Source organism: Episyrphus balteatus, chromosome 2, assembly GCF_945859705.1.
Source record: "Episyrphus balteatus chromosome 2, idEpiBalt1.1, whole genome shotgun sequence".
Classification (NCBI taxonomy): Eukaryota; Metazoa; Arthropoda; class Insecta; order Diptera; family Syrphidae; genus Episyrphus; species Episyrphus balteatus.
In genome coordinates, this window is record NC_079135.1 from 98,077,544 (window position 1) to 98,099,754 (window position 22,211).

At 29.7% G+C, this 22,211-nt stretch overlaps 1 protein-coding gene across 3 annotated transcripts in view; it reads left to right on the forward strand.

Annotated features, from left to right (window-relative positions):
* Nucleotides 1–22,211, forward strand: part of LOC129911561 (neuronal PAS domain-containing protein 2-like) — a 197,322-nt gene that overhangs the window by 29,592 nt on the left and 145,519 nt on the right. For all 3 annotated transcript variants that reach the window (XM_055989391.1, XM_055989390.1, XM_055989392.1), the window contains one exon: nucleotides 6,477–7,283. In XM_055989391.1, coding sequence (XP_055845366.1) covers nucleotides 6,766–7,283 — 518 coding nt within the window. In that variant the 5' untranslated portion in view covers nucleotides 6,477–6,765. The remainder of the gene's footprint in view (nucleotides 1–6,476; nucleotides 7,284–22,211) is intronic.

Genomic DNA, 22,211 nt, shown 5'->3' on the forward strand with positions numbered 1-22,211 from the left:
TAGTTAACCCAATTTCTGTAAATGCGTTGAGTTCCGATCACAACCCTGTTCTTTGTCGTCTCCCTTGGTCGGGTGTAAAAAAAGTGCAATATGTACAACAATTTCATAAAGCAAACTGGAAATTATTTCAAACAACCATGAATGCTGAACTTCAAAATGTATCTATGGATTTGAACAAAATATCTTCTCTTGATGATGTAGACTGCGCTGTACAAAGCTTTACCCAAGGTATTTTATCGTCCGTAGAAAAATGTGTTCCCAAAAAACTTATACAAGATGGTTTTCTAAACAAAACGCTTCCTGCTCATGTTTTGGAAATGATAAAACTGAGAAATATTCATAGAAGGAATTGGCAAAGATACCGTCAGCCTTTTTCGAAAAACATGGTTTCTCAATTCAATCAATTAATTTCGAGAGAAATTTTACATCTTCGAAACAATGAATGGAACAACAAATTGAGTACGCTTGATAAGAATGGAAAGCCCTTCTGGAATATTGTTAAAATTACAAAAAATAAAAATAGAAAAATTCCATTCCTCAGGGAAAATAATGAGATTATATGTTCTAACGAGGATAAAGCTAATGTGTTCGCTGAGCACTTTTTAAAGAATCATAGGGTCTCAGAACATTTAGGTGATAATGAAACAAACGCATTAGTTGGTTCAAAAATCGACAATTTTAATAATTTAAATTTATTAACACCTTCAAATGCATTTGTTTCAACTAAAGATATCAACATCATTATCAATGATTTAAAACTTAAAAAAACAGATGGGCTAGACAACATCAAAAACACTTATATCAAACATCTCTCGAAAGAAGGCATTCAGTTCCTTACATTCATAATAAATGCATGTTTGAAAATGCAATACTTTCCAATTAAATGGAAAACAGCTAAAATCATTCCAATTTGTAAGGCCGGAAAACCTCCCGATTTAGCTAGCGGATATAGACCAATTAGCCTTCTAAGTAGTTTAAGCAAAATTTACGAGAAGATTCTTAAAGAAAAAATGCTAAAATATATTTCCGATGAAAAAATATTCCCCGATCAACAATTTGGTTTTCGGAGATTTCACTCTACGTCTCATCAGGTGAAAAGAATCTGTCAGCATGTCAAAAGTAAACGAACCCAAGGTAAATCGACGGGTATGATACTTTTAGATATTGAGAAGGCTTTTGACTCAGTATGGCATAAAGGAATAATTTATAAAATGATTAAATTTAAAGTTCCATTATATCTTTGCAAAATTGTTCAAAGTTTTCTTTCCGATCGATGTTTTAGTGTTCATGTCAACAGTGGTATTTCGTCCTTATTTACGTTCAATGTTGGTGTCCCCCAAGGCTCTGTTTTGGGCCCTCTGTTATATAATTTATATACTTCAGACATCCCAACCATTCCACTCTGTGAATTTGCCATTTTTGCAGACGACACAGCAATATATTCTTCAGATGAACTTGCTCTCAACATTGAGAGTAATTTAGTTCAAGCTGTTGAAATATTAAGCAATTATTATAACAAATGGAAAATTAAGTTAAATGCTGATAAATTTCAAGCTATCTTTTTCTCAAGGAAAAGAAAGTCTTGTTATCTCCCCAGCAACCAATTTATTCAGATAAATGGAATAGACATAGCTTGGGAAAATTCTGTTAAATATCTAGGTATACATCTTGACACCAAACTTACATTTAACCACCATATTAATTGTACTATAAAGAAAGTAAATATAGCTATCAAATTGCTTTACCCTTTTATAAATCGAAGATCTGCTCTAACAATTGAGAATAAAGTGATCATAATGAAAGTGATATTTCAGTCAATTTTATTATATGGAAGTCCTGTTTGGGGAAGGGCTGCACTATGTCACATTAAAAAACTCCAAGTTTCACAAAATAAATTATTAAAAATGATGCTTAATCTACCATTCCGTTACTCCACTTGTGACCTTCATCAAGAAACGAATGTTGAATTGATCTCTGAACGAATTCAAAAGCTAGAAGCAAACTTTGCGTTTAGATGTAGTTCATCTGATAACCCTCTTATAAACCAAATCAATCTGTGATAAATATTTGTTCAGTTACCTATCTATTTATATTTTTTTTTGTTCTTTTTTTTTTTCTTTTTTTGTCACTGTACATATAAATTCTTATTTATTAATCTCTCATTTTGTTTCTCTATTTTTTCTCTTGTTTTGTTAATTTATTAATTTTTTGTATTTATTTATCTACCTATTTATTTATTCATTAATTTATGTACTTATTTATTTATCTATTTATATTTACTTTTTTTTCTATTTACATTAATTTATTTATTTATTATTTATTTACATATTTATTTATTTATTTATTTATTTATTTATAAATTTATTAATTTATTGATTTATTAATTTACTTATTTATTGATTAATTAATTTATTTATTTATTTTCTTTTTATTTATTTAATCATTAATTTGTTTTTATTTATTTATACATTTGTATATTCACTTTTGTGTTAAATATATATATATATTTGTTAACTAATTTATGCATAATATTTATTTATATTATACTTTTTTATCCAAGAATTCAATTCTATTTAAAAATGTTTGTTAAACACAACTGAATCAAATTCTAGTCATTTTTTCTTTTTTTATAATTTAAATTGAAGGTTTTTCTTTGCTTTTCCTTCAAGTATTTCGTTGCCCAAATATTTTTTGTTTAAACTATTAAATAATATTTCAGATGTAAGACATAATTGTCAAATCACTGTATTGTAAAATGTGCGGTTACAACACCTATTATACTGATTTATGCAAAATAAAAATACTACTACTACTAATTAATTTAGTTGATGTGAAACCGACCCCAGATGTGCGATGTAATTGTATTCAAATAAATATTTAATCTTTACTATGAAAGAAATCTTAGTTGCGCATTTAATATTAATCCACTTGATAGAACTTTTTGTATTCAGTCTTCTTCAATTAAAATAAAAAAAAAAATGATGCAAAAAAAAAAAAAACTATTTTACCACCCCTTTTTTGTCTTTAATCTCACGCAAAAGTTTTTTACGCTTTTCAATCAAAACTCAAAAACTTTGTATGTAAAAGTTGATAGAAAACATAAAACAAAAAAACAGTAAAAACAAAAGACACTAACACAATTTTAAAACATTCAAGGACGCGTTAAACATAATTATCAGCCGTTTTTCGTTGTTTTATGTGTCGTTTTATTATTTTTTTTTTCTGTACGTATTGTTTTTCTCTAAAATAGATTAAATTTTTCGGCCTTCCGGATTCTTTATTCTCTTTATTTATGATGGGTTCTCTACTCTTTTCTCTTAAAAAGCGAGCTTTTACCCTCATTTTTCATTTACTTTGTATTATTCTATAAGCTTTTGTGCTTTATGGGCTTATACACTAAAAATTATGATTTTATGTCGTAAAATTTAGGGATGGACTGTTTCATTTTCATTTCATTTACTTGAATGACCTAAATTAAATATTAAGGCATTGTGGGTGGTTATTTCAAGCCCTAAAGGGCTTCGATTAAAATTAAACAATGAAAATAACAACACAATAATGCAAGCACTTGTTGATAATTTAAGCTTCCTCCGATAGAAAAATTTACTAAGTATTGACTGTCAGAAGGTAGTTAGATACAAAGGTATTGAAATTAAAATGTTATATCTAGCAGACCTACAGTCTATCATCATCAAGTCGAAAAATTCTCTGGAAAACTAAAAATAGCTGCTAAATCGCTTTGCTATATTAAGGACTCCCTAAATTTTCACAAAATTTTCTAGAATCTTATTAATAGAATATTTTGCGTTTGAGTGCTAGTTCCATGAATTCATCTATAGCATTGTTTACCCTTAAATATTTTGATGGATTTATTTTTGTGGTTATAATTTCGGAATAATAGTTTTCAATTTTTGACTTTTGCTTTTAGGGGCTCTGTCTAAACATATAAATAAACTAGCAATTTAGCAAGACGCTTTTGAAGATACCTCATTTGTCAAATTATGCTGAGTAATTCAGGAGTTGTGATAGAATAGCTGAAAACTCTTAGATAGTCTCAAAACAATAGTGTTTTTGAATTACTTGACGCCCAACAAAAACCGAAAGCACGTACCAATAATCCTTTACTTTAGGGCTACCTATAAATAAGATTCATAAAGCTTTAGTAAAAGTTATTTGTATTAAAAGTGGGAAAAGGATTTTGTGTTTTTGGGATTTCAGGTTTTCGAGATTTTAGGGTTTTCGTTATTATGGTTTTGGGATTATGTTTTTTTTTGATACAGAATTTCGGGACTTTCTTATAAAAGGGGTCATGTTTAAAATTTAAAAACTAAAATAATGAAAACTAAAAATCCCGAAAATCCAAAATACAAAAAAACATAGAATCCCGAAAGCCCAGAATTCCAAAAACCAGAATCCCGAAAACCTAAAATCACTTAAACCTAAAATCCTGAATTCTCAAATCCTGAAATCGCAAAATCCCGAAATGGTAATGCCAGCATTCTGGATTTCAATGTTCGGTCTTCCGACCCCAAATAGGTCGGATATAAATTAATAACTACTGCAAGGATAATGCTGTACTGGAAAATGCTGAAATCCAAAATCTTCTAATTTAATGTTGTTTTAATTTAATAAACGTTGTCTGGAACTCAAATTTTCCATCTTCACGGTTTTGGTCTTATAATTTTAAAAAAATTGAAAATTTTGGAGAAGTTTAATTTTCTCAAAAACTTCTTCAACGATTTTTATTATTAAAAAAAAAAAAAATGTATCTTAATGAAATTTTTTCTATTTTTCTTTTTTCAAAAATCATAATTAACTGTAGAACCATTTTTATGTTTACTTCTGACATGGTTCCATATGAATAAAATGGTTTTGACGAATTTATTTATGAAAGATCTTGATCAAATATAACTCAATTTCAAATGAATTTCAAAATTTTCAACATTCAAAATTTTGGATTTTTCAAAAAAAAAAAAAAATTAATGATGAATGAAAAATATTGATTGCAATGTGTTTTCTTACTTGCTCTCTATACGACGAGTATTGGTTTGTGTCAAGAAATAAATTGAACGTTTTCATCAAAACACGGTGCGTCTGTGTGTCCATCTGTACATGAAACTACATGCTACAGTCTCCACGGGTGGACGAGTTTTCCTGAATTTTGGTACGGATAATTTTTTCGTAATTTCCGAGGTTGAATTTTTTGTATTATCTATTTTAGAAATTGTACATACCGCTCCCCTTCAAATTTGTTGAGTAGATAGTTGTAGTTTTTTTTCGAAAACGGACCAAACGATTTTGATTAAATTCAATAGGTATAAGTAATGGTGTAAGAAATGCTAACAAAACTGCGTTTTTAGTTTTACTCAAAAAAGGCTCTTTCCCGAATATTGGATTACAACCAATTTTTTTTTTTTAATTTTTATAAAGACATTTATAATTCTCACAATATTATGGTTAATGGTTAAATGATAAACAATTTATTCAGACCACAAGAGTTTTTTTTTCAAAAGTGGCCTAACGATAAAAATGTAATGTGCATTTGTACAGCTGAAAATAAGTTCCTTCTTTTGACATAACTGTTATTAACGTTACCAAACATAAAACCGTTTTTTTTTAAGTTCTGATTATCTCGAAAAACATTTGACCGATCTAAAAGATTTTTTTTAAGAAAACTTTGAAAAATGTCAATTTTAAATATTACAGATAATTATTTTTTTTTTATTACCTAAATGGGATTAATGAGTTTTCTTGAAATTTTATTTTAATGTGTGCATACCATTTTTTTTTTTTTTGAAAATTTGTATACAGAAAAAATAATTTTTTAATAATTTTCAAAAATTTTTTTTCGTTATATGTAAATAAAAACAAACATTAAATAAAATATTTTTTTTTTTAATACATAGGATAGGTATCTTAGAATGACACTTTTCATAAATATTATTTTTGAGGTATTCCATTTTAATCGTAAACTATTGTAGATAAAAATAATTCGACTGGGTCTTACGTAGGTACTAACTTGTTCTTGCAGTTAAAATTACTTTCATACTAAATTATTTTACATAAAAAAATTTTTTTAATCGAGAGTTAGATTATCATATTTGTTCTAATTTTGTATTAATTTTTTTTTTTTTTATTGACAAAAAAAAGTCAATTTAAGATACATATTTTAAGACCAACATTTTTTTTAACGTAACCTCAAAAACTTTGAGAAAAATGCAAAAAAAAAATTGATAAAATTTTGTGAAAATGCATACATTTTTATGTTTTAAGTAAGATTTAATTTTGTTAGGAAAATATTGAACTTTTTGATTTTGTAGGATTTTTTTTGAAAAAATTACCCAAATTTCAATAACAGTAGTTTTTGCATAGCTTTTAATAATGGCTTAAAGTTAATATTAAGCAACTTATAACAACAACCTGTAAAAAAAATATGTATTAATAAATAAAACAAATGTTTTCTTTTTTATTTTCAGCTCATTACACAGAGCAATGTAACTCATGCCTTGAAAATACTGCGGCCAACGTTATAACATACACCTAAGAAAAGTTAAACAAATGCAATATTTTGAATATTCTTATTAAAAAGAAAAATGCTTATTTATTCTGTATAAATAAATAAATTGTAAGCTTACCAAAAAACAAAAAAAAAAAAAAAAAGAATAACTCCAAAGAGTGTTTTATTAAAGTAAAAAATTATATATGTCTTAAATGTCTTAACTATAGAAAAAGAAAACGAAAAAAGCTTTATATACCTACTAAAAAATGAATACCCACGTGAAGAAGCAAAATATTATTATAATCAAACAGATTAAACGAGAACTTATGCCAAATCAAATAATTAACACAATAAAATGTGAAAATAATCCTGATGGTACTCCAAATCGTGTGATAGTGACGACAACGTCAGCACCTGCTAGGCCAGTGATGCCGCCAGCGGTATCGCCAAGTACCTCAAAAAGGCCGCCACCGCCACAGCAGTTGATTGAAATTGAGACATCACCTTCGGGTACGACCACAACAACAACAACAACAAAACTACCTCACATTCTGTCCGGTGGAGCAACTTTGTGTTCATCAGGATCGTCAATGGCCAAGACAGTCGTTAGATCTTTGGCAGTTTTGACATCTCCTCCAGCCACAGGAGCAGCAAATAGTGAGACAGCAATATCTCCGGTGCTATCAACACAATCATCATCCACATCGGATGCTGAAACGTCTACGGATATGATGGCCAATATATCGGACTATTCGGATAATCAAGGCGATGATAAACTTTTAAAGTGAGTATACATATTTGTTGTGATTTTATTTTTCTATACTTTTTTGGGGGAAAATGGTGGGAAACAATGTTTAAATGCGGTTAAAATAGAATAAAGGAATATTTCTTATAACTTCGTAGTTTGGTCCAATCAGAAAACATTTTATTCAATAATGAAATTATTTCTGAGTTCAATTAATATTTGAATGTTCTTCTTTTGGGAAGGGAAACTTTTTGACAATAATTGTTGTTTTAACTTTTTTTAATTGTTTCTCTTGATGAAATGTTCCCTGCTATGAATTTTCTTTTGGTAGGTTATGAATGCAATGCAGTAGTTGAGTTGAAACCACTTCTGAACAATTCCTTTATCTACAAATTTGGAATTCAAAGAAACAATATTTCAAAAATATCTAAGTCCTTTAGAGAATTTAGTTTTTCATCACGAGCTTTCATCCTACATTTCAATCAGGAAAAGTCCTGTATCCTTCTTAGATTTTTTTTTTTTATTACATACTTCACAGTTGATTAATTGAAGATTGAACCTACCATAACAGTTTTTTGTTTCCTTTTTTTTGCCATAAACTTCTTCCATAAATTATTGAGATTACCTAAATGCTGTAAATTTCCTAGAAAATATCCAATGTGTTGATATAAAAATCAATTCAATGTACAGGAAATACAGTACAGGTATACCTAACAATTAAGTGAGTACTACGAAAATCGCACGACATCAAAAATAGAAAGCCCTCGGATTTTCCACTGGTTTCATTCAATGGATGGAATCATACCTACGCGATCGTAAATATCAAGTCCTATTCAGATCTTCAATTTCAGACCCATTCATTGCAAAGTCGGGCGTTCCACAAGGAAGTCATTTAGGCCCTATCATTTTTATTTTGACAATCAATGACGTAGAATCAGTTATTCAGCACTCCAAAATTTTAACTTACGCGGATGATATGAAAATTTTTAGAACAATTTCTTCGTCTAACGACGCTCTACTTCTGCAAGCCGATTTAAACAATTTTTTCGTTTGGTGTCAGAAAAATAATCTTGATCTTAATGTTGATAAATGCCAAGCAATTACATATTCCCGTAAACGTTTCCGTCCGCCACCGCGGGACTATTATATCAATGACTGTATTGTTTTAGGAGTAACAACTATTAAGGATCTAGGTGTTATTTGTGATAGTGAACTTAACTTTAGGTCCCATTACGACAATATAGTATCCAGGGCTAATTCTGCTTTAGGTTTCGTCAAGCGCTGGTCTAAAGAGTTTTCTGACCCTTACGTTACGAAATCACTTTATACCACTTTTGTTAGGCCCTTACTCGAATATGCTAGCCAAGTCTGGTCTCCGTATCACCAAGTCCACATAAAAAGAATTGAATCAATACAGCGCAGATTCCTTCGTTTTGCCTTAAGAGGTCTCCCGTGGGTTGACAATTTCAACTTGCCCCCATATCAGGAACGGTTGCGACTCATTAATTTACAATCTCTAGTAAAACGTCGCGAAGTTGCCGATGTTATTTTCATAAACCAAATTTTGTCTAATGTAATTGAAAGCTCTACCCTCCTTGAGCAAATTAGTTTTAATGTAAGTTCCTACTCTCTCAGAACGACCCCGCAATTTCATCAAGCTCTTCATAGAACTGATTATGGCAAAAATGAACCTATTACAAGAATGTTAAGGAATGTTAATAAAAATTGTAATATTTTTGATTGCACTAACAGCAAGATCACACAAAAAAACCTCCTATATGGTATTTTATAGCTCTCTTGGACCTTAATATTAGTAAATAGTAAAAGAGAAACTGAAACTGGACTTTTTTTAACTGATTTAACAAGTGCTTAAGCATGCTTTTTTATTTAATTTTTGTTTTTTTCTACACTTTTTTTTTTATTTTTTTAATATTTTTTTTTTTTTTATTTAATACTTCATTTTAATTTTTTTCTATATAGTGGAATGCTTTCGCGTGCTCCTATATAGATATTTACTTTTTTAACATTTTGTAACTGCTTGTAATAAGCAGCCCCGCTCTTATCTCGTGTTTTTCTTTTCTTCAAAAAACTCTAATTTAAGTGCCGATATGACTAGCCACCGCAAGTGCCATCATACTCGGTGTAAATGGACCCCAGCGCGTGCGGTATCTGGGGGGGAAAGAGGCGTGGGATAATTTAATAATTTTAATAAGAAAAATCGTTAAAAATAATACATTATACAAAAAAATTTGCCCAAAAATGAAAAGTTGGTGTCCTAGGTTTTCCTTCTTACTTGAATAATCGTTTTACCGGGTTAAATAATGAGGTCATTTTTCGTGCCAGCAGTAGGAGGAGAATTTTTTAATTCCACTTTAAGTTCAATACAATTTAATTCATCCACTGTTTTAACCATGTTAATTGTTTAAAACACGAGCATTTTAACATTTTTTTTTTTCTCAAATTTAGCATAATTATTTTGCGTATTTGTTTTACATGCGCGTTTTGTTTTTATTCACGAAATTATCTGAATAAGTTTTATTCCTCGTTTCTGACACCAATGTATTGTTTTATTAAAAGGTAGGTACGTAGGTAGTGACATTCATTCAGACATTCATTTTCACAGCTGTATTAAAAGTAATTTAGTTTCATCGTTACAGTTTTGTATTGTTGACAATAATTTTGTGTCACCTCTTTCTTTTCATAAGATTTCTGAACAACTTTAACAGTAAATATAGAATTAAAAGAAAAAAATTTCCAAAATTATTATTTGAATTCTTCGCAGAATTAAAATTTTGCATCACAAAATTTCATAACATAATTCATATCAGTTCCAAATATTTTATTTTGTCATTATATTAATTTTTTTATTTTAAAAGCTTACAAAAAAAATTATGCAATTTAAAAGCCAAGTATTTCTTTAAGAATGAAACCATTTTTAAATTTTTACAATGCTCATAAAGTATAAATATAATTTATTGAAAACAATCATTTTCATAAAAAAAAAACAAAAAAAAAACATGAACTTTTATCTTCTCATGTCATTAATTCCATTTTTTTCCCTAACAACCTATACAAAATTTTATACCATCTGAAAGTTTATTGTCTTAGCTCAAAACATATATATCGATCAGGTCTATTAGACATCTACAAAAAGAGCTAGAATTTTTTGAACTCGATCAAATTTCATTAAAAAAGCAAAAAAAAAAAATCATTTATTTTTATGACCTCACGCTATTTTATCAATTTTTTTCAATGACAACCTATTAAAAATATTATACCATGTGAAAGCTATTGTTTTACCTTTCATATGTTGCTTCAATCATATTCCTGAGATGCCTTACAAGAGGAGTAAGAAATGTCGAAAATCCAGACTGAGATTACGGTACTTCTCACACTGGTGGCTGTTCATGATCAACAGATCTCAGCTGGTGTTTTGAGATTTTTCGCAAGTTTCTTGATTTAACATTGTGTAGCTTGTAGTTAGTGTAGCGTTATGTGTGATATACCAAATGAAAGGTAATTGTATTAGGATGCTCATAAAAGTTTAATCAAATTTCTATCTACTCTAGATCAAAATTTATAAACTGTTGAATTTGAAAATTTTATTTTACCGTTATCTCAAAATGATGTTTACAAAAATGATTGAAATTTTGTACACATATACCTAGTCCTGGTTATGATCTATCATTGCTCCATATACTTTATTTCTCTAACTGTTGAAGAAAAAAAGATAAAAATCAAAAACGATGAAAATCGGTTAAAAACGGTCAAAAAACTGGTTATTTTAAAAACTTGTTTCTTCCATTATTCAGTCAAAAATCAATCAATCACTTCAATTTTTTGCACAAGTATGCGTATAGCCAAGCCCTATAAGTTTGTATTGTAATTAAAATGCTTTTGGCTTCGAACAAAAATAACAATAAGTAAGAATTTATTATAAGAACTTATTCTCACAAAGTTTAGAATCGGAATGAAAATTTATAAAATTTAATTTGATTACTTTTAAGAAATCGATTGCTTGAGTTTCTACACCCTCTCTCAATCGAGCCTTTATTCTGTCAAATTAAGTTTTGTTCTCAAATTCAAGAAATGTACAGGATCCATCGCTTTAGTAAAGATGTCAGCTTGTTGTTCTTTTGTCCCGATTGATTCAACTTTTATTAATTTTTTTTCAATACTGTCTCTTACAAAATGATGTTTTATATCGATGTGTTTTGCTCGTTTGCTTTCTAAATTGTGGGCCATGCCAATGCATCCTCTATTGTCTTCAAAAATACAAGTTGGTTCGTCTTGGATCTCTTTTAAATCTTGCAATAAACCTCTTAGCCATATACCTTCTGTTGTAGCTGAACTTAAGGCTATATATTCAGCTTCGCTTGAAGAGGTAGCTACAGTTGTTTGTTTCTTGCTACACCAGGACACTGTACTTCCATAGACCTTAAACACATATCCACTTACAGACTTCCTGTCTACTATATCAGATGCCCAGTCTGCATCAGCAAATCCAATAATTGGTTGATCATTGTCACATCTAATTTTTAGTTTTAAGTTCTTTGTACCTTTTAAATATCGTACTATTCTTTTCAGATGTTGCCAATGTATGTCAGATGGATTTTGTTGGTATCTTCCCATAAAACTGACTGCATAGCATATGTCTGGTCTTGTACATAGCATTATATACATAATGCTTCCGAGAAGTTCACGGTATGGTTTTTGACAATTTTCACTTGTTGTATTTGCTTGAAGTTGCAAGCCTTTCTCCATTGGACTTTTGACAGGGTTGCATTCTATCATACCAAACTTCTGAAGAATTTTGTCGATACTAGTTTCTTGAGATATTTTTAAACCATCATCATCGATATCTATTTTCATACCCAGAAAAAATCTTAACGGACCAGAGTCCGACATTTCAAATCGAGAAGAGAGTTCACTTTTAAGTTTCTCTATCGATGTGATTTTCTCACCAACAATTAGGAGGTCGTCAACGTATATCAATAGGAACAAAATATCTTTGTCAAATCTTTTATATAAGCAACTATCATGACTTGAACGCTTAAATCCAATAGAGACCAAATGTTCATTAAGTTTCTGATTCCAGCATCGGGGAGACTGTTTTAAGCCATAAATTGACTTAAGAAGCTTACATGCTTTTCCCTCTCTGGCTGGAACACCGTCTGGAACAGCCATATAAATATCTTCATTCAGATCTCCATGGAGAAATGCTGTTTTAACATCAAGTTGATGAAAATGGAACTTTCTATGTACGCCGACTGCCAACAAAACACGAACTGTGGTCAACTTTGCAACTGGAGCATATGTCTCGGTGTAATCTATTCCATATTTCTGTAAGAATCCCTTCACAACCAAACGAGCCTTGTATTTGATTTGGTTGCCATGTTCATCTTCCTTAATAGTGAATATCCACTTCGACTGCAACAGTTTTGTGTTCAAAGGAGTATCGACAATCTCCCAAACGCAATTTTTCTTCATGGATGCAAGTTCGGCCTCAACAGCTTTCTTCCATAGATCTGAATCCGTCCGGTTCAGAATATCATTGTAACAATCAGGTGGATCTGTAGGGAAAATACCAGCAGCAGAATTTGCCCTTGAATTCATAATAAAATCTAGGAACTTACTTGGTAGCCTGCGCTCCCTTTCACTGCGCCTCACAATCTCCGTTTGGTGATTGTTATCTGTTTGTGAAGGGAGCGCAATAGCAGCTTCATCCAATTCCTGATCATCTTCTTCTAGTAGTTGGTTTGTTTCATTTACATGTTCCTCAATTTGCGAAACTTGTGTATCTGACGTGTTAGCCACAGCATTGTTTTGAAATTCTTCTTCCCTCTCTTGCTCGTGGCTCCATAGGATATACTTTGGCTTTTCTCTTGTATCGACTTGTTTTTCAATGGTTTTAAATGGAAAATTAAACTCATCAAATTTTACATCGCGAGAGATCTTAATTTTTCTTGTTTCCATATCCCAGAGTCGGTATCCGTTCGTAGCATATCCTACCATAACTGACTTTCTGCTTCTTGGTTCAAGTTTCTTTCGACATTGAGTTGGGATCCAAGCATACGCCTTACAACCAAATACTCTTAGCTTTTTGAGATTTGGTTTTGACCCAAACCATAATTCGGCTGGAGTCATCGAACCTTCTAAACAACGGGTTGGACTCCGGTTGATCGTATAGACGGCAGTAAGTGCAGCTTCATTCCACATTTCATTTGGGACACTTGATTCGATTAATAAAACTCTTATTGTTTCAGTAAGAGTTCGATTAAACCTCTCAGCAACGCCATTTTATTGAGGAGAATATGCAACTGTTGATTCAACTTGAATTCCTTTTTGTTTATACCAAGAATTTTGTTCTTTGGATAAATATTCTCGCCCTTGATCAATAGTCAGTTTTGAGATTGCACAATTAAACATAGCGGTCGACAAAGCTTCATAATCTTTGAACGCTTGAAACACATCTGACTTGTTCTTCATCAAGAAAATCATGGCAAAATGACTAAAATCGTCAATAAAAGAAACAAAATATTTCGAACCGTCATATGCAATTGGACTTAATGGACCGCAAACATCTGAATGTATTCGTTCGAGAGCTCGCCTAGCTCTATTACGGGTTCCATTAAAGGGTTCTCGTACCTGTTTTCCTTCAATGCATACGTCACAAAAATCAATTTTGGACCTTTGAATATTGCTTGAAATTAGATTCGTCTTGGCAAGGACATCCATTCTTTGCTTACTGATGTGTCCAAGACGACGATGCCATAACAAAGATTCATCTTTTGAACATATATTAACCTTTGCTTCATTGATTTCTACTTCAAGTTCATACAAGTTCGCTCTTAAGTATGCTGTCGCTATAAGTTCGTTGTTACTCAAAATTAAAGCCTTGTGTCCACAAAACTTGACTTCAGCTCCAGCATTCGTTAATTTACTTACTGAAAGTAAATTGTCTCTTAGCTCAGGTATATATAGAACGTTTTTAATCGTGAGCTCAGTTTTATTATCGCTCAATCCTTTGATTTGTCCCATTTTGTGTGCTACCAAGGATTGATCATCTTTGGCAACATTTATTTCAATGGGAAATTTCAATTCGGACATCTCTGAAAAATACCATTTCTCATTAGCGAGATGATCGCTAGCTCCAGAATCTAGCTTGAAAACAATCTTTTTGCATTGTTTATCTGTTGGACATTTTCTATCCGCCATGAAGCAAAAACCTTTGTGGCTTGCGGTTTGAGCTTCTTTTGCATAGCAATCTTTAGCTTGGTGACCAAATTTGTTGCATTTAAAACATTTGCCATTAAATTTCTTTTTCTTGTAGTTCTTCTTTTTACTCGAAAAGGCTATTGATTCTTGAAAATCTTCACCTTGGCGATCATTAAGTTTCAGTTCTTCAGCTTTCAATCTTTCTTTGACCATAGACAATGAAAGTTTCTTTTCGTCTAAGTTCTGAAGAGCTGTAACCAAAGCATCAAATTTTTCCGGCAACGTTAAAAATAGTTGGGTTAGGACATCATTATCTTCCATATTTGCCCCAGCCATTTTCAGTTGACGAACCAAATTTTCGAAGGTAACCAAATGTGATGTTATTGAATCGCTACTTTTCATTCGCAGCTTTATTAGTTGCTTTCTTAGTAAATGCTGGTTAACCATCGAAGTTTTAGCGAATGTAGACTCCAGGTTGAGCCACATCAATTTTGCAGTTTCTTGATCTCTCACATAACTGAGATAATCAGAATGAATAAAACTAACCAAACAATGTTTAGCTATTTTATCTCTCTTCATAAACTCGCTTCTTGGACCTGCTTCTTCCGGGGGTTCGTCGGTTAGAACGTCCCACAAATTTTTCGATTCCAATTGAATTTTCATTCGAAATTGCCAATCATCATATCCACAACCGTTAAATTGTGGAATAGATTGCACATAATCTTTATTGTCGCCCATAACCTATTGTAATTAAAATGCTTTTGGCTTCGAACAAAAATAACAATAAGTAAGAATTTATTATAAGAACTTATTCTCACAAAGTTTAGAATCGGAATGAAAATTTATAAAATTTAATTTGATTACTTTTAAGAAATCGATTGCTTGAGTTTCTACAGTTTGAGATTTTTTGAAGTTCCAAAAAATTGCTTAAAATCAAAAACTACCCAAAAATACCCCAAAAAACAATGTGTTTTTTCAAAAATTCATATTTCGAAACACAGAGTGTTGGAAAAAAATCCGTACTAGACGCCTAATTTTTTTTCCCTCATCTTTCACCTGGCACCTTAAGAATTGTCAAAATTTTCCCTACCCAAAATCATCATTTTGTCATAGCCCCAACACGTGTACAACGTTCCAACAAAACGTTATAGCTTAGTTTCAAAATTTTTTATAATTTTTTCTTAAATGCAGTTATTCTTAAATTAGTCTCATCTATCTATAGCAAAAAAAAAATCAACTCTCTATAACTTTTAGCCCAAGTTAAGTTAAATTTCGGAAAAATATCCCTTTTCATCTGTTGAAATTTCCTCCTCCAAAATAACAAACATGAGGAAGTCATCAAATTACCTTTTAAAACTAAATATTACACTGGTCGGCAACGGATATAGAGCAAGAACCAAACCCTACTTTTCGAGAGGAATTTCGTGTGCTGAGTCCGAATCTGAAGTCAAAATTTCACTGGCACGTCACGTTTTTGAAATAATTGAACATTAATAGGTCAAATACGCTTTTTTTTTTGGGTACATTTGACATCGAATTTCATCACCGTTATTTTTTTTTTTTGTAAAACTACTTATGCAATCTCAAAACGCCATATTAACACGTCCTAAAGGTACTTATATTTTTTCAAAATTATTTTTTTTCCCAAAGATATTGAAAAAAGAAATTTTTGATGGATATCTCAAAATCTTGATTATTTTTTTCAAAGTAATGAATGGTTTTTTGAATCAAATTCCATCTTGCGTCTTCTGATTTGGACTAAACATAAAAAAAAAATCAATTAAAAATTAGTTTTTGAAGCTTTATAGCGAAAATAGTGATGAGTATAGCTTAAAAACTAGACGTGATAGAAAAAATCTGTAAACAGTTTTGAATTCAGCACACTAAAGTCAATCAAAATCACCTTATAAAGTTCTTGCTCCCGACTTTTTTTTAGTTTTTTGCCGACCAGTGTTATCTAAGTATTCTGAGTTTTTCTACCAAAAAAAAAAATACCAAGCAATTGTTGTTAGGGGTGTTTTTTTTTTTTTGCTAATAAAAGCCTATTTTTCAATGTATTTTCTCTAAGACCTTAGCTCCTTAGGAGCTTAAGAAAAAATAGTTCAAGTGTTAAGACTTTTCAACTACGAATAATCAAAAATAATTACAATGAGCTTAATACACCATTACTGCTAGGGGCGGTCGTTTGTCTTATAATACAAGGGTTGACCACGCTCCCTAATTGTGGAAACAAGCCTATTCATTTGAGCTAGAAACATGAGTTGTGAAATATACTGCTTTCCAATAAATAGCTTCGTTTTAATAAATTTATGTCAAGTCTATTTCTATATCATTTTTTCGAGATTTGTTCGTTCAATAAAATTAGTATTCCATATAGATATTAATCAACTCAACACATAAAATCATGACAATATGTGAACTTCGTTCACTTATTCACTTAACATTGTGAAAATATAATTTAATACTAGATACATACATAGAATACTTGGAAAAGTATTTATTTCAACACTTAAGGCGTAAATTAAGTTAAAAGGCTTTCCCCAAGGATATATTTATTTCAGCCTAAAAGGGTGCATCTGTACTTGTGTTTAGTTGAACCTTCATATAATTTCTCAAAAAGCTTTTTTTCAACGATATAAACTTTTTTGGTACTCCAAATTCTCTTTAAGTCATTTGTTGCTTTGCCAGTTTACTGTATAGTAATAAAATTGAACTTAATTTCATCAAATTGATGTATAGAGGAGGTTCAAGCACTGATAAAATAAATATAATTTCCTCTTTTTCAATTGAGGGTGCGTCTTTTTAAGAGCATAAATATTCAACAATTAGGGGTAGTTTAAGAGAAAAAGTTATTTACTTCTCAATTCGACAATTTTTATATAAAGTCTCACTGTCAATCTATTGTGAGATGTCACATTTCACTTGGGTTGGCGTGAAAGGTGTCTGTCTACTTGTCTGTCAATCAAAAATTACTTTGTTGCTACGAAAATGAAAAAAAAAAAGCTTTTACTAGCCTATATAATTTTGCTGCGTTGCTGGGTGTTATCAAAAAGCTGATAGCTTTATTTATTTTTTTTTCTCACAAAATGAAAAAAAAAAAAACAACAAAAACAAATAATAAAAAAAAAATTAAGCAATACCTATACCAATATTGTAGCTAGAGCATTTGTGTGTACACTTAAAATCTTTTATATTACTTTCATAAAAAATTAAAAAAAAAAAAAGAATTTGTGAGCAATATAAAAAAGTACGTATACGCATTTTATCAATAACATTTTTATCAAAAACAAATTCATGTAGTTCAATGTAAATAATATATATAAAAAAAGTATGTATGCCTGTCTTTTTTTTTTTGTTGAAGAAGAAATAGGAGTATCAGTGTGTATATACTTTGATATCAGAAATAGCCCAAGGTCAGTTCTCAGTTGTTGTTTTTTTTCCTATGGGAGAAGAGTTTTTTTTTTTTTTATTTCACTTTCTCTTATGATTTACTTTTTTTTTTTGTTTGAAAGACATGAAGCCTTAAATCGTAAAAAAAAAAATTGAAATACAAAAAAATTATTATATGAGTACCATATTTCTGTTCTCTCTGAGGAAATCAAAGTAATGAATCAGAGCTGTCGACTAATGAAACAGTGCTGAAAATATTATTATTTTTATGTATTTTCTCAAATACGGCAGTAATAAAACCGAATACCAAAACTAAAGTATCTAGTATTCAAATGTAGGGTGCATTTAAGGATCCACTATCCTTTTTTGTTCGACAAAATCTAGTTTAATATTTTATATATATCTTGACACTATATTGTATTCGGAAAACAAGAATATTGTAGGAATTAATTTTCACTTTCTCCCAAAATGGTAGTTTGATTTCAGCGATTTTGCGTATACAAAACTTTAATATAAATTTAAATAAAAATCAAAATTTTCCACAGTAAAAAATTTGGATTAAGAAAAATTAATTTTTCTAGGTATTATTTTTTTAACAAGTCTTCAATTTGGTTAGGTACATTTCTTAAAAAAAAAAAAAACCTTCCCTCTTAAAAAATATACTCTTTTGATTCCTTTTTTTAAAGCAAGAGGAATGTTCATGCAATATTTTGCCACGATCTAATAGTTTAAGAAATTGAGCAAACTGTATATTGCACTGAAAATAGTGAAGTGAAAATAGTAACTAGATTATTTTTCTCCTTCAAATAATTTTTTGATATTATGAAAGATTAGACTTTCCTGAATCTAAATCTGGTTTCAGAAAAATTCTATCAGGTACCATTTTTGTAAAAATGATTTTTGAAATGTGAGTAGTTTCTTAAAAATCACCCTTTTAGATTCATTTGAATTTGTATAAAATTAAAACTATTTGTCGCATTGAGCTCAAATTTGGAGGACTTATTCTTCATAATATGACCTATCCATTGACACCAAATATGTTCTTTTACATTCATGTTTACTCATTTTTTAAAATACTGATTTACAAAAAAAGCAGACATTCCGAAATCCTTCACTTTTTAGTAAATCCTACATGAACAAAAGCACCTTAATTAAGGAAAATGCAAAATATCAATGCCCATTATATTTTAAAAGTCAAATATGTAAAGAAAACCAAAATCAAATACATTAAACAAAATTTTTACGTGTTTTGTAATTTTATGTACTATTTTTTCTATTTAGAAATATCTTATTTGTAATAAACCATTCGAGAAACTGCCTTGTAAAGCTTCAGATTTGTTTCTTCTAGAAACAATAGTACACTTTTCTTATAGTTTTATATGCTGAGTTAGAATCGGAAGTCAAAAAAATTCTATCACGTCAGGATTTTAAAATATTCGCATTAAAGTATCAAAAAATCAAGTTTTTTTTTAGAAAATCTCAAAAAAAAAACTATATCTCAAAAACCAGAGCTGACCGAAATTTTTTGAGTTCGTATTCAAAATCAGCACACTAAAGTCCATTAGAAAAGTATACTTTTGTTCTAGGGAGAAAGATTTATTAGTTTTTAGAGATCAGTTTCTTTATGGTAAGATATGCCAAACCTACTAAACTTACTTAAATTAAGATATCTCGGAGAAGAAAAGAGATATTGAGAAGATTGAAATTGAATTTGAAAGAAAAAAAAAGAGTTCTTTCATAAACCGTATCAATTTTAATTGAAAAAATTACACTATGCCAAAATATTTCTTCGAAAACAGCAAAAAATGGGTTTTTGAGATTTACTAACGGGATAATCTAAAAAACGTGACGTGCTAGGTTAATTCTGACTTCAGATTCGGAATCAGCATACAAAAATCCTTTAGAAAAGTGTATTTTTATTTAAAGGAGGATTTCCTTGCAGACCAGTGTTTTTCACCGCTCTCGATTACAACAATTTTTAGGGACCGTTCACTGTCATTCCGTATGAAAGCGTTCAATCGGAATTGCTGCTTCATTTTAGATTTTGCTCAAACTTTGTAGGGATGTTCTCTAGGACTGTAAGGAAGCAAATCCATGATGATTTAATTTTAACTTGCGTGGTTTCCCCGCTACCCGCATTTGAACATTTGTAAAACGTCATTTTCTATACTATACTTACTATAGTTTAACGTCTATTGAAGATATCGAGTTGAGGTCACTTGAACTTTAAAATTAAATCAATCGCTCCACTTAAAATAAAAATAATCTTAATAATTTTTTTTTATTATTTTTGTTATTTTTCTTCGTTATTATATCAGCCTGACCACGAGCATACATTTTCTAAGTGTCTGAATTTAAACAAATTCCAGTATATTCATGCTGTGAGTTTTATATAGTATCGGTAAACATTGACCAAAATAAGGCGTTTTAGTAAGGGTACGACATATCTAACTGATGAGCCCACTGTCGTACCTGGGCTAAACGCTTTATAAATTTGGAATTGAAGTCACTTGAACTTTAAAATTGAATTATATTCGTTAATAATAAAAAAAAAAATCATGTGTGCAATTCACACGTGGTTGAAGTGAAACCTTAAAAAAATCGAAAAAATATAACTTTTTGTATTCCATCACTTTTTTTTATATGACAACCTACAATAAATTTTATACCATCTGAAAGCTTAGTGTTTCAGCTCAAAATATTTATATCGACCATGTCTATACAACATCTACAAAAAGAGCTAGAATTTTTTTAATCCAATTAGTTTTCATAAAAAAAACAAAACAATCAATCTCTTTTCTCTTCTAACTCCATTAAATCCATTTTTTAAAAGACAACCTATAATAAATTTTAGATCATTATTATTTCACCTTTTATATGACGCTTTAATCATATTTCTACCATGCCTACAAAAAAAGTAAGAATTTTTTAAAGCCAACCATGTCGAAATTTCAAACTGAGATTATGGTACTTCCTCTACTGATCGCTGGTCTGGTCATCGGCAACAAATCTTCACAGGTGTTTTGAGGTATTTTTCAAGTTTTTCAATTAAAGATTATATAACTTGTAGAGCACGTACCGTTATGTGTCATATAATAAATAAAAGGTAATATTATCAGCATTCGTATTAAAGTTAAATAAATTTGTTATGTGCTCTAGATCAAACGATATATCAGAATTTTGAATATGAAATTAATTGAAATTTTGCACAATCATAATTTATTTAATTACCTACATATCTACTGTATAAATTTCATTCATCTATCTATTCAAACAAAAAAGTTATGATCAATTGATTTTTCGTGTCGCTTTTTCATTTTATCTTGTTTCAATACGATACTAAACAAGTTTTCACTTCAAAAATTAATTTTTCTTAAAATTATACATCCTTTAATCTACAACTTATAAATTTGAGTTTTTTTTCCTTTTTAGTAAATAAGTATAGGTACTACCACATTGTAATGTTTAGAATTCTCTATTCAATTAATCAAACGACAGCTCTGGATGTCAACATACCTACTTTGTTCTCTTGAGTAAATAAAAGGATTCATATGAAAAACCTTACTGATTTACGAGAACAAACAAAAAAAAAAAAAAAAAACTTCTATAGAGTTGAGGTGCGTGTGGTCTTAATTAATTTATATATTTATCTTGTTTTTTTTTTTTTTTGTTAAAAAAATGTTTTCCAACTCAAAACAATAATCAAATTAGAGAAAGAAAACAAATCATAAAAATACCAGAAATAAGAATATATAAAGAATATTATGTTATCACAGCATGAAAGCTTAAAATTAATTTTAAAAAGACTTTTCTCAGAAATATAATAAGAAAACTCTTTTGAGTTCCTTATTTTTCTTCCAAGGACTTTTTGCTACTGGGTACGAGTATATAGGTAAATAATATATATATACAAAATAAAATTCTAATTTTATTTTCCACTCCACCGATCAATCTTTTACAGATTTTTTGTTTCCTTAAAGACAAAGTCATACACAATAATTATTATTTTTATGGATATTTTTTTAATTATGCGTTTCATACTTATATAGGTTTTAATAGTGTTGTATAGATAGGACGATATAGAGTATAAGAAACTCAGTCAAGTTTTGCAGTTAATTAGTATTCAACTTGAGTGTAGCAAGTTGTTGTATATTTTTTTTTCTATTTTTTTTTTTTGTGTTTTGTGTTCTTGTCTTGTTTTTGATTGAAGTAGCTTGGAATATTAAATAACACAAGTTAATACTTTCCCAAGGCAAATAAAATGGTACAAGAGATTGTTTTTGTTTGCGATGGGAGAGAAGTTTATTCAATTAGTGTAAGACCTTGAAGTTCTTAAAAGAAGATTTATACTTTTCCTTT